At 42.8% G+C, this 12,999-nt stretch overlaps 1 protein-coding gene across 1 annotated transcript in view; it reads left to right on the top strand.

The window, feature by feature from the left end:
- LOC103177066 (collagen alpha-1(VII) chain-like) overlaps positions 1-12,999 on the top strand; it is a 116,435-nt gene that overhangs the window by 18,495 nt on the left and 84,941 nt on the right. The window contains 10 exon segments of the mRNA XM_042335458.1: positions 873-1,118; positions 1,952-2,091; positions 4,357-4,480; positions 5,087-5,230; positions 7,493-7,662; positions 8,341-8,478; positions 9,092-9,109; positions 10,055-10,081; positions 11,063-11,146; positions 12,075-12,155. Coding sequence (XP_042191392.1) covers positions 873-1,118; positions 1,952-2,091; positions 4,357-4,480; positions 5,087-5,230; positions 7,493-7,662; positions 8,341-8,478; positions 9,092-9,109; positions 10,055-10,081; positions 11,063-11,146; positions 12,075-12,155 — 1,172 coding nt within the window.

The raw sequence follows: 12,999 nt of genomic DNA, 5'->3' as shown, positions 1-12,999 counted from the left end.
AATAGAAGGAAATAAACAGTTGATCTTGGGAAGCAAGTGGACATTAAGGATCCCATGGCACTATTTGAAAAGCTTCTCTCGGTGTCCTGGCTAACAATAACCCCAAATAAAACTGATCATTAACTACGTGGCTGTTTGTGGGACGTTGCTGTGTGCAAATTGGCTGCCGTCACCGCATAAAATACCGTCACTACTGTATAGGAAATTCTGTGAAGCATTTTTTTTGTAAATGCATTGTATCAAATGTAAGGATTATGATTGTAAATAACCCTTTTGAGAAATCAATGGCAATTAAGAAGAAGACAGGATGTATAAAAGGACACTGGGAAGTGCGACCAAGTTGGTTTATAATAGTGGCTTATAAAGAAATAAAGAAGATTATTGACGCACCTGTGGTTTGGATTTGGTATCATTATTATTATTATTATAGTAGGTAGTGACAGAGATATTCTCATGGAGCCCTGTGGCATATTGGTTAGCGTGCTCGACTCCCGAGCGAGAAGCTCTGGGTTTGATTCCCGGGGAGGACGAAACCTTAAGCAAATTTCCTAACTGCACACGTCTCTGATTACTTAGCAGTAAATAGGAACCCAGTTGATAGTCGATTGGCGGATCGCTTTTCCGCCAATAATCCCCCACGCCCACCCCCCAAAAAAAATGTTCGCTCAAATCCACGGCTGTTTATGGGACATTGCTGTGTGCAATTGCTGTGGCGTTTCACCCACAAAATACACAGTCATTTCACTTTACAGTATATTCTGTGAAGCGCTTTGAGATGTCTCAATGACGTGATAAGGCGCTGTATCAAATGTAAGGTTTATTATTACCATCCTCATCCCAACATACTTACTTTGGTGTTTTTTCTCTTACAGGAAGATCGAGAAGGAGACCTTTGTTGTTGCCAGAACCAAAAATAGCTTTGCCGAGGGTCACTCCTGCATCCAAAGCTGCTGCTGACACAACTTTCCAATCAGCCGGTGCTACAGGCGTCACCAGCAATGACCATCCAGTCCCGGTAACCACAGCCACCCCAACAACAACCAAACGCACCATCACAACCATAATTCAAGCCCATGTTAGACAAACATCACCAGTAAAGGTACAACTGGAAGGACCCGGTAAGCGAATTCTGGTTAATAACTCAACTAAGACAACACCATATTAACCCCTCGACAGGCAGGTCCACACAGGTTCATCTATCCCTGGGCTAACCAGTAGGTTTTTTGGTCACCCAGTACTAGACTGTATCAAATCAGGATATTATAGTGATAGGGCTTCTTACGAATACGTTTATTACTGAAGTATTCATCCTAAAGTAGTGCAATAAACCCTGATGGGTTAACACATAATTGGTGTGATCAGGGATAATTAAAGAGTGTTGTATTAGCGAAAAATGTGTCCTTAATGCCAAGTTTGGGGTGAGCACCACCATTCTGTAGGGAGAATGGTTTCTCCTTGAGGTTCTTCAAGCCCCTGCTAGGCAAACAATCTGACTGTCATCTTGTTCTTAGTTAGGCTGAGATAGGAATATAGGAACAGGAGGAGGCCATTCAGCCCCTTGAGGCTGTTCCGCCATTCTATTAGATCATGGCTGATCTGTAACTCAACTCCCTATTTTTTTTTAATTGAACGATGGGATCACAGACACAGCAGTGTCCATCTCTAAATTCAGTTTCCTTTATCCACACAATAAGAGGGTTGCCATAGAATGAGTGCAAATAGGAGGGGGAGGGGGGCCTGTTAGGTGGGGGCTCGTGTGTACTATAAGCAGTCACAGACTAGTTGTACCACTATATATGTATCTCTGTGGTACTCCCTGGAGTAGTAAACCTATACGAATGAGTTGCATTAGCTATTAAGAGTGTTTTGAGTTTCATGAGTTTTGGACTGCAGGCGTGGAAACTAATATTATTTGAAACAAAAGGTGATGTTTGTTTGTGTTTTGTGTTAGTCTGTGCCAGGGCCAAAGGAGATATTGTGTTTCTCGTCGATGAATCTTGGAGCATTGGTCAAGACAATTTCAACAAGATCAGGAATTTTCTCTTCCGAATCGTCTCGTACTTCCCAAAGATCGGGCCAGCAGGAACCCAGGCAAGTAAATTAGGCCATTTTGCTGATTCATTGAGCATTCAATTTTTTTAATAATTTGGTTACTCAATCCACGACTGTTTGTGGGACGCTGCTGTGCGTAATTGGCTGCCATGTTTCACCCACAAAATACACAGTCAATTCACCTCACAATATATTCAGTGAAGGGTTTTGAGACGTCTCAATCACGTGATAAAGTACTACATCAAATGCAAGGATTATTATTATTAAATGCTTTGGGTTGTAGGAGAATGAAAAGCCTGGGGGAGATAAGATATTCATTCCACAATGCCGAGATCCTGGGAAAGCATGCATTACAGTAGGAGATTATGTATGAGATTTGACTTCAACACAGTGAGACTACACGGATGAGGAAGAATGAATAGAAGGCAAATTTAGAGCAAGAAGCGAGATATGTTCATAGGAGCAATGACCTCAGTATCAATAAAACAGAGGCGTTGGTGGTTAGAGGTAAAAGGTGAGGTAATCACCCATCAGATGTCAAAACCTCACAAGCAACACATAAATAAAGTTTATAAAGTTTGGAAATGTTGGCTAATTGTTCGTGCACATTGAAAATTAGTTTCACAGGAGGACACAAAACCGTTGGCTTTAAAACCCCTGAGTGGGACTATTAAGCCAGCTCAATGCACAATTAAACCTTCACCCACAAAACACACACTCGCTATAGTTTATCCTGTGAAGCGCTTTGAGACATTCTCCTGAGGTGAGACATCTCAACACTGTGATAAATCGCTTTATCAAATGCAAGGATTATTATTATTATTATAATAAGATTAGGTGCTAAAAGATTATAGGTTGTAATAATCCTTTTCCTTGATAATTAATCATTGTCTTTGATATTGGGGCTCATCACATCATTGGTACATCTTAAAGCACTTCATAGATATACTGTGAAATGATTTATTAATATTAATTTAATTGCTTTTCATTGTTGGTTCGTTGAGTTTGCACCAGGTGTATCACTAATCCATTGTATGTTATGGAGCCAGACACTTTCAGCATTTTGACCAAGAACCCAAGTTTTTAGCCTTGTAAGAACATAAGAACATAAGAATTAGGAGCAGGAGTAGGCCATTTGGCCCCTCAAGCCTGTGCCCCGCCATTCAATAAGATTGTGGCTGATCTTCTGACTTAAGTCTAATTAGCTGCCCTATCCCCATATCCCCTAATCCCTCTATTTTTAAAAAATCTATCAGTCTCATCCTTGAAAATGTTCAAGGATTGAGCATCTACAGCCTTCTGAATTTATGGAATTCACTACCCCCTGAGTGAAGAAATGTTTCCTCAACTCTGTTCTAAAAGGCTGACCCTTAATTCTAAGACTGTGACCCCTGGTTATAGATTCTCCTACCAGGGGAAACAGTCCCTCAGTGTCTACTTTATCAGCCCTTTAATAATCTTATATATTTCAAAAAGATCTCCCCTAATTCTTCTGTACTCTAGAGAATATAGCCCTAGTTTATTCCGCCTATCCTCATAGGTCAGTCCCCTCATCCCAGGAACTAACTTAGTGAATCTACGCCGCACCCCCTCTAGGGCAAGTATGTCCTTTTTTAAATATGGAGATCAAAACTGCACACAATACTCTAGGTGCGGTCTCACCAAGGCCCTATACAGTTGCAGCAAAACTTCCCTTGTACTCTAAACCTTTTGCAATGAACGCTAACATGCCGTTCGCCTTCTCAGTTGCTGCTGCACCTGCAAACTAACTTTTTGAGACTGGTGTACAAGAACACCCAAATCCCTCTGAACACTAACACTTTCTAATCTCTCCCCCTCTGGAAAATAATCTGTTTCTCTATTTTTTCTACCTCGGTGAATAACTTCACACTTCCCCACATTAAATTCCATCTGCCACCTACTCGCCCACTCCCCTCGCCTATCTGTACCCTGTTGCAATCTTTTTGCATCATCCTCAGAGCTTACTCTCCCACCTAGTTTAGTGTCATCCGCGAATTTAGATACGTTACATTCAATGTCCTCTGGATCATTGATGTAAATTGTAAATAGCACTGATCCTTATGGCACTCCACTTGTCACATCCTGCCAATTCGAGAATGACCCATTTATCCCTACACTCTGTTTTCAACCCGTTATCTACAATATTCAGTCCACGTCCCCTGTGTTTGGATCCACCACCTGTCCATCAGCATCATTCTCTGGTTCTCATTTTCATTTGAAAATCTCTTGCTGCTCGTCTCCAACTTTCATAAACAATTCTTCTGTTACTCACTTTTGAACCAGATTGCCGTGGCTCATTACAGTGATGGACCCAGAACAGAATTCCAGCTCAACCGATTTCAAGACAGAAATTCAATATTACGAGCCATCAGAGGTATCCGCTACGCGGGAGGCAACACAAGAACAGGTGAGATAGTAAGGAACCTTGTTAGGTTTCTGCTCTTTTCAGAGACCCGTAGCTCAGCGGTTAGAGCAATTGCCTCGCGAGCGAGAGAGCTGAGTTCGATTCCCGGCAGCGCGAAATGTTGAGCAAGTTTCTTTAATCCACGTGCCTGTTTACCAAGCAGTAGGTAGGAACCCGGTTGTTAGTCTATTGGCGGATCGATTTGTGGGTGAAACACGGCAGCCAATTGCGCACAGCAGTGTCCCACAAACAGTCGTAGATTGAGTTTTATGCTGAGATTAATTTGCATCTCCCTCCACCTCGCTCTCTTCCTTCCGACTTTAAAATCTCATCTGAAAACTTACCTCTTCAACTGTGCTTTCCATCATCTATTTCTCCCCCCAACCATCTTCAGCTTCCCCCCCCGCATTCCCCCCCACCCCTCCCCCTCCCCCCAGCTGTGTGAAGTCCTCCCAAAATGAACAGCACTATATCAATAAAATTATATTGGAAATTGTACAAACAGTGCAGATCACAGCACTGTTTGTACAATTGCTGCGCAAGGCACAGCAGGTGAACATCTCAGCTGTTTTGTTTACCTTTTCCTCCCCCCATTTCCCGTTTTCGCAGCCAGAGGGATCGGATATGTGTTGAAGGAGCTGTTCCAGACATCTGCCGGCATGCGGCAGCATATCCCTCGCATCCTGGTGGTGCTGACTGATGGACCCTCCCAAGATGATGTGACGCTGCCAGCGAGAGTGGCGTACGGTTTAGGTAAAGTTCTGCCTGAAAGTCCGGTGTGAGATGAAATAGATAATAATGGTACCCATGCAGCATGCTACTTATACAGCCACGACCACACACCCACCCACCCACACACACACTCACCCATCCTATTCAAGGCTTTGGTTTCCCGAGTTCAGCGCAAGTTTGCACCTCCAATTTGGCTGCTTTCCTTTGTAAGGGGAGGAGATTGCTTCAGGACGCTAAATGACAATTTAAGAAAGAGCCAATGCAATAGGAATAGGAAGTAGAAAAGGAACCTGGGGGGAACCCGGGTAGTTGTGGGTTCATGGGAGGGAGTCTTGTATTGTGAACTGAGAATACATACACCAGTGTTGTTATAGTATAATATTCCTCGCATTTGATACAGCGCTTTTTCACGTCTTCTAGACATCCCAAAGCGCTTCACAGAATAGACGGTCAAGTGAATTGACTGTATATTTGTGGGCAAAATGCGGCAGCCAATTGCGCCCAGTGGCGTCCCACACACAGTCGTGGATTGAAGTGACCAATTTTATTATTTTTTTTAAGGATTTTTTTAATGTATTATCATTATTATTTGTAGACTGAGAATCATTACAGTAAGGGTGTTCAGCATCAGGGAGACCATCCTTATCTGCCTCCTCAGATTACAGAATACTTTTAGCTATTGTATTCACTTCATTAAATTCCATCAGTTGAACGGCTGAATGAATGCACCAGAGCCCTGAAATTGCTCACTGTTTTAGCCTCAAGGCAATTATCTTAAAATTTAAGATTGCACAGACGTTTGAAGAAGTCTTCAATCCAGTTTTAATTTTGAACCCTTTTTCTTTCCCGGGGTTGTCAAAAGACCTGCAAAAAAAGAGGAATATAGGGACAGGAGTAGGCCATTCAGCCCCTCGAGCCTGTTCCGCCATTCTATCAGATCATGGCTGATCTGTACCTCAACTCCAATTACCTGACTTTGCCCCATATCCCTTGATACCCTGACTTAACAAATATCTATTCACCTCAGTCTTGACGATGTAAATGGATCCAGCATCCACAGCCTTTTGGGGGAGAGAGAGAGTTCCAGATTTCCACTAGTCTTTGCGTGAAAAGAAGAGAGATTGTTGGAATGGAATGGTCTTAAGGCAAAGCTCACGCAGTATTTCAAACCGAAGGATTTGAAACCTTCTGATCCCATGTCCAGGTTTTAGTCAACCAACAGAGCTGCACATCCTGATTGTGTGAAATCATGGGACTCTGAGAGACACTGATAAACAGATTGGAAAAGGTTTAGGAAACATTCAGTCAGCGAGCCTCCGATTTGGGGAAAGAATGGTATTACAACTCAATGACATGCTTCCATGTTTGTAAAGAAAGTGTAATTTAATCCTCTCAGCCTTTTGGGGCAAGATGTCACCAAAGGTAGATTTTCCAGCTAGATTTTTTTTGAGAGAAATAACACAGAAAGAAAATACGTTGGACAAGAGGGGAAGCTAAAGCAGGCAATACATAATCCTATAGATACAGGTAAGCTGCTCTGTGATAAAGAGAGTTGACATTTCATTTTATGTGAAGGATTACATTTCATTTTATGTGAAGGAGGTTTGGATAGTGTTTGCAGGTGTATTGTGACTGTTGCAATGGTAAAAAAATATATGAAATATATATACAGTTAATTCACTTTACAGTAAATATACTGTGAAGCACTTCAGAACGTCTTGGAAGACGTGATAAGGCGCTATATCAAATGCAAGGATTATTATTATTATTATTGTGCAGTGTCCCAAGCATTATTATTATTATTATTAATGTCATTGACTTTTAATGATGTTCATCATTAACAACGTATATAAACAGCATTTATATAGCGCCCCCTCACGCGTCTCAGAGCACTTAACAGTGGCGGAGAATGATACCAAGCCGGGGGGGGGGAGGTGAACAATATTTCTTTTAAATCATTAAAGGTCAGTGACATTAATAATAATAATAAATTATGATCATTGCATTTGATATAGAGCCTTATCACGTTGTTGAGGTGTCTCAAAGCGCTTCACATTATACACTGTAAAGCGTAGTGACTGTGTATTTTGTGGGCCAAATGCAGCAGCCAGTTCGCGCACAGCAGTGGCCCGCAAACAGCCTCGGAGTGAGTGACTATTTTTACTTGGGGGATTGTTGGCCAGGACACCAGGAGAGAGAAACTCCGTACTCTTTTCGAATAGAGCCACGGGTGTGTGTAATTATGCCGGCTGATCAGCGCTGTGGTCGTTTCATGTCTTTTAGGCATTAGGGTCATCCCTGTGGGTGTGGCAAGTGCTGACGTTGAAGAACTCAAGAGAATGGTCTTTCGTGGCAGTCAGGATGATGTGTTCTTCGCCGACACGTTTGACGACTTAAATTTGATCGAAAGAGAGCTCATAGAGAAAGTCTGCACGGAAGCCAGGGAGAAGGAGGTGAGAAATTTCCATCGTTCTGAATTCCAACTTACTTTGGCGAGTTCTGGAGAGCAGAGAGATACAGCGACTCTGAGGGTGTAACGTCAAACCATGACCGCAAAATACAATAAGTTTTTTTTTTTGGTGGGGTGGTGGGGGGTGGGGGGGCTGCATAATGGCACTGTATGTTGGAACTCTAATATGTTGTGCCACAAATAACAAGGAGGTTCATGTTTCTGGTGAACAATCTCTGCAAAGCCCTCATGGAGATGCTGGTACCTGATTCGTGGGTTCTGTAAAGCAGGGTAGCCCAACTGGCGGCCCGCGGGCCACATACGGCCCACCAGCCGATTTCATCCGCCCCCCACCCTCCATTTCATCCGGCTCAACCTCTCCATAAGGGAAGGAGAACACAAACATAGTGCTTATGCGGCCCGCAGATGTTTATCAAACAGGGCACGCGTCCCTCAGCAGCCAAAAGTTTGGACCACCTTAGCGTAAAGCGCTCTGGGACGCTACCCCGCGTGAGGGGCGCTAGATAAATGCAAGTTGTTGTTGTCGGAAACCATGGTGTAAGCTTGCGTACAGAGGGAATTAATTGCAGGTGACTGCTGGAAGAAAAGCCATTGATTTTTGCAAGGCCGTGCTGCGTCCCTTCAGCTTCTTGCAGTGTTTGATCGCTGACCTGTTCTCTAGCGCCCGAAACAAGATGGATCTGATGTCACGGCCCGTATCCCTGATCAGCAAACGGAATCTGTCATGTCCGAAGCTTCCAGCAGCGCACCTGAAAATGTCAGAAAACCAGAGGGTCCTTGTCCAGCCCAGTGTTCAAAGGTGAGCTGTCATTGAGAGAAAATCTAGAAGTTAGTTCATAAGAGTTCAAGGGCGTTACAATATTGTGGAGTCCTGTAGCGTATTGGTTAGAGCACTCGCCCTGTAAGCGAGAGGACCTGGGTTCAATTCCCGGGCAGGATGAAACCTTAGGCGAGTTTCTTCACTCCACACGCCTTTGTTTGCCCAGCAGTAAGTAGGCACCCGGTTGTTAGTCAATTGGCAGATCGCTTTCAGGGGAGTAATAATCCCTTGAAAAATAAATAAATAATAACTTGGTCACTCAAACCACGACTGTTTGCATTTTTAATCGAGACTATCAATCTCCCCCATAAATGCAGGAGTCATTAACAAGGTATATATATAATAATTACATAAAGTACACAGTCAATTCACTTTACAGTTTATTCCATGAAGCGTTTTGAGACATCTCGACTACGTGATAAGGCGCTATATCAAATGCAAGGATTATTATTATTAGATTTGTCCTTAAACTCTGGAAGCCAATATTCCTAAGAGACAGAGCTGACTGAGTATTGTGCTGTACAGTTACCCCCTTTACGTGAAAAAGCCACGTGGACGAAAAATAAATCGTGTTTTCTTTTCATATTTTCAGGGTCACAAAGGAGAGAAGGTAAATCTTACATTGGCATTTAATTAACTCTTTACTTTGTCATTTTAACTATCCTCTCATGTTTTCTATCTTTATCACACTTACATACATAGTCTTATGTAGAGTGAATTATTAGTATCAGCGCTCCAAGGCCCTGTCCTGTGTGAAGGGTGCTATATAAATGCAAGTTGTTGTGATTTTTATTTCTTGGGCATTTCCTGGGAATACTGAAGGAGGTACAGAGTTTCACAATCTTGAGATCCTGGGAAAGAATGGTTTGAGTAGGAGGCTGTAATCGGGTTGGATTTCATTAAGGGAAAGGGGAAGAGTGTGTAAATAGTATCTTTGGACCTTAGGAGGAACAAAGGTTAGGAATTCAGGGAGCAATGACCATTGATAATGATAATAATAGATATATATATTAGATATATTGGAAGAGACCCTTAGATATCAGAGCTACATTCAAGTATTGGACATACTTGAGTATTGTGGGATAAGAGCTTTTGAGAGGGGAAATGTTTTTTTGTCACAAAAGATGAAGCTAAGCATTCAGGAAAAAGCTTTAGCAATGAGAAACGAGAATATCTGAGATCAGAGGAGATAGTGATAGTGAATCCAGAATCCCATTAAACAACAAAGAAATGGTGAATAACAGCAAATTACTTCTTTCTGCCCTCACATCCTTGGAACTCCATCCCACAGTCCCTTCGCCTCGCCCTCTCCCTTGCCTCCTTCAAGGCCCATCTCCTCTTCGACCACGCCTTCGGTCACCCTCCCACCCCTACTCTCTCTGCCATCCACCACTCCTGATCCCAACACCCAGCTTGGGTCCAATCCCTGACTGTCCAGAACTTTGGGACATCCTCCCGACATGAAAGGATCTATACAAACGTTATTTGTTGTTGTTGTTGTTGTAATTTGTTGTTGTTATCAACTAACATTTGAACTGTTGTGCTTTACTTTCAGGGTATAAGGGGTGCACCAGGAAGCCCGGTAAGTCTCTCTAAAGTTATGCAACTGAATAAAAATGCATTTGTGTGTCAAAAGAAAACAAATGAACAGAGAGTGTTTTTACAGAGAAGAAATGTGGACATTTAGGACTGGTTACAGTAATCTACCTGAGGGGCACAGATTCTGCCCCCTTAACCAACGTCCAGCGAATGTCTCGTTTTCTGCTTAAAATGAGAATGAAAGTTTGCCAGCGTCATATTCTCCAATATAATCTTGCGTACCAGTACCTTTGAAATAGTAGATGTTGTTTATTTCTCTTGACAGATTATAGAGCGTGACCGCTTGCTTGTTACAACACAATAATAATAATAATAATAATAATAATCCTTGAATTTGATATAGTGCTTTTCATGACTTCAAGATGTCTCAAAGCGCTTCACAGAACATACTTTATAGTGAATTGAATGTATATTTGTGGGCGAAACGTGGTAGCCAATTGCCCAGGGCGGAGTCCCACAAACAGTCGTGGATTGAAGTGACCAAATGATTAATTTTTTTTTAGGGATTATTATCCCCAGAAAAGCGATCCGCCAATCGACTAACAACCGGGTTCCTACTTACTGCTGGGCAAACGGAGGCGTGTGGAGTAAGGAAACTTGCTCAACATTTCGTCCTCTTAAAATACTCATTAACTTAGCACAAACCAGATCTAAACCATTTTGAGCTCTACGGCTTGATATCACACATGTACTCATCCAGTCATGAGGGAGTCGTGTGTGGGATCTAATGTCACAATTCTCCCTCCCCCACCCCACCCCCCCACAACCCTGGCAAAACCTTTCTAGAATTCAGGCTGGTCCATTTGCCTCCCCCCAAAAAGCCAAAAGATTGGATCTCCCTGTTATCATGCCTTCTCTATGGTTGTCCAGTCAGTTTCCCAGGACTTTATTCAAGATGGAGACTGATCATAGCAGCGTGCTGGGGAGATCATTTGCTTAATGTGCTTCTTTCTATTTCTTCCAGGGTGAGCCGAACTTTGCGGGTTTAAAGACGGGCGGGGGATATGATTCATTCGCATTTGCTGAAAAGGGAGAAAAAGGAGAAAGGGTAAGTACCAGAAAATATTGTCACATTTTCCTTTCTTTCTTGGGCTATACAAATGTAATGTTGTTGTTGTTGTTGTTTTTGAATGTGGCTGAATAGCAGATTTCTCCAACATTAAGTGTCATCAAAAAACTGGGTAATTGATTGCTGATGTAGTAGCATTAGCGATCGATATCCTGAAAGTAATTACTCCTTATCAATTGAATATGTCATCGCTATATCAAAGTGGACTGACGATATGAGAAAATGTCAACCTGGCTCAGTTGATAACACTGTACTCTCTTGCCTCTGAGTCAGAAATTTGTGGCTTCAAGCCCACATCAGGTCTTGGGACTAACATCACCTAAGAGGACACTCCAATGCAGTACTGGGAGTGTATTGCATTGTCAGAGATGTCGTCCTTTGGATAAGATGTTAAACTGAGCCCTCTTCCTGTTCAGGTGGACGTTAAAGATCCGATAGCATTATTTGAAAAGCAAAGGCAATTTCTCCCAGTTTCCTGGCCAACAATTCGAGATACAATTAAAATTGATCACTCACTTGGTGGCTGTTTGTGGTTCATTGCTGTGCGACAATTGCTTGGTGTGTTCATGTAAAAAAACAGCGCTTCGAGACATCGCAACAGCACGATAGGGCGAGCTAGGAAATGCAAGGTTTATTATTGTTTTATTCATAAGTGTTAAGGCAAATTTGGTGTTTGAGGCCGGCGCTCAGAGTTAGAACAGCTGTGAGCTACGGAGGTTATGATAAATCTATGTCGCGTCGGAACGTGCGGGTTTAAGATCTTTACATCTCCTTGTCTAATTGGAGACAATTGAAGAAAGCATTGCCACACATTAATAATACTCTGGGCATCAGGTGATTTGTTAAGTATTTCTTTCAATGATTTGAATGCGTTAGTAAATATTGCACTCATTTTGTGATGGTGTAGGGGCTCCCAGGAAAAGATGGAATCCCAGGACTCCCTGGCCGACCTGGTCGCACAGGCCCCCCCGGTTCACCCGGACAAAGGGTAATGTGTTTGATTCATACGTAGTCAACTAGTCAAATTAGTCATCAACTAGCGTAGCACGTTGGTTAGAGCACTCTCTTCCCAAAGCGACAGGACCCGGGTTCGAGTCCCGGGCTGGGCAAAACCTTTCCTGTTTACCTGGCAGGAATTAGCAACCTGGTTGTTATTGGATTGGCGGATTGCTTTCCGGGGGTAATAATCGCATCAAAAATGAATAAATAATAATAATGATTTGGTCATTCAATCCACAACTGTTTGTGGGACACTGCTGTGCTCAATTGCCCACAAACTACACTTAAATGCAAGACACTCCAAACCAGGAGACCACAAATTTACATCAGCAGAAAACTCTCAGCAAAAGTGATTAACACTGTATCTGTTGATTCCTTTTTAAAAGCGATGGATGAATACTTGATTAGGAACAGCACTGGGGGTAATCAGGATAAATAAAGAGTGAGATAGATGAATCTCAAGGAACGCAACAGTCTGTGAGCTGCGGAGACTTTGGGGATGTGATGTCAAGGAAATAAACATTTCCGCTTTGGGCTTTGACAAAATTGCGTATAGTTTTGCAATTAAACATTTTGAAACAGTTTTAATTGAACAATGACGCTGAAATATGTACTTATCATGAGCGCAAGTCAGCAATATATAGCGCCCTCCATGCCGGACGGCGTCTCAGAGCGCTTCACAGTAACGGATCCCGGGGCTGAGCCGCGGGGGGTGGGGGAAAGGTGACCAAAGGCGCGGTCGAAAAGAAAGGTCTTTAGCCGAGACCTGAAAATAGGAAGGGAGGAGGTGAGGCAAAGTGAGTGAGGAAGGGAGTGCCAGAGCCTTGGGGTGT

The sequence above is a fragment of the Callorhinchus milii genome, unplaced genomic scaffold (genome assembly GCF_018977255.1).
Source record: "Callorhinchus milii isolate IMCB2004 unplaced genomic scaffold, IMCB_Cmil_1.0 Scaffold5, whole genome shotgun sequence".
Taxonomy (NCBI): domain Eukaryota; kingdom Metazoa; phylum Chordata; class Chondrichthyes; order Chimaeriformes; family Callorhinchidae; genus Callorhinchus; species Callorhinchus milii.
The sequence above is the reverse complement of the archived record's forward strand: the minus strand, read 5'-3'. Positions and strand labels throughout refer to the sequence as shown.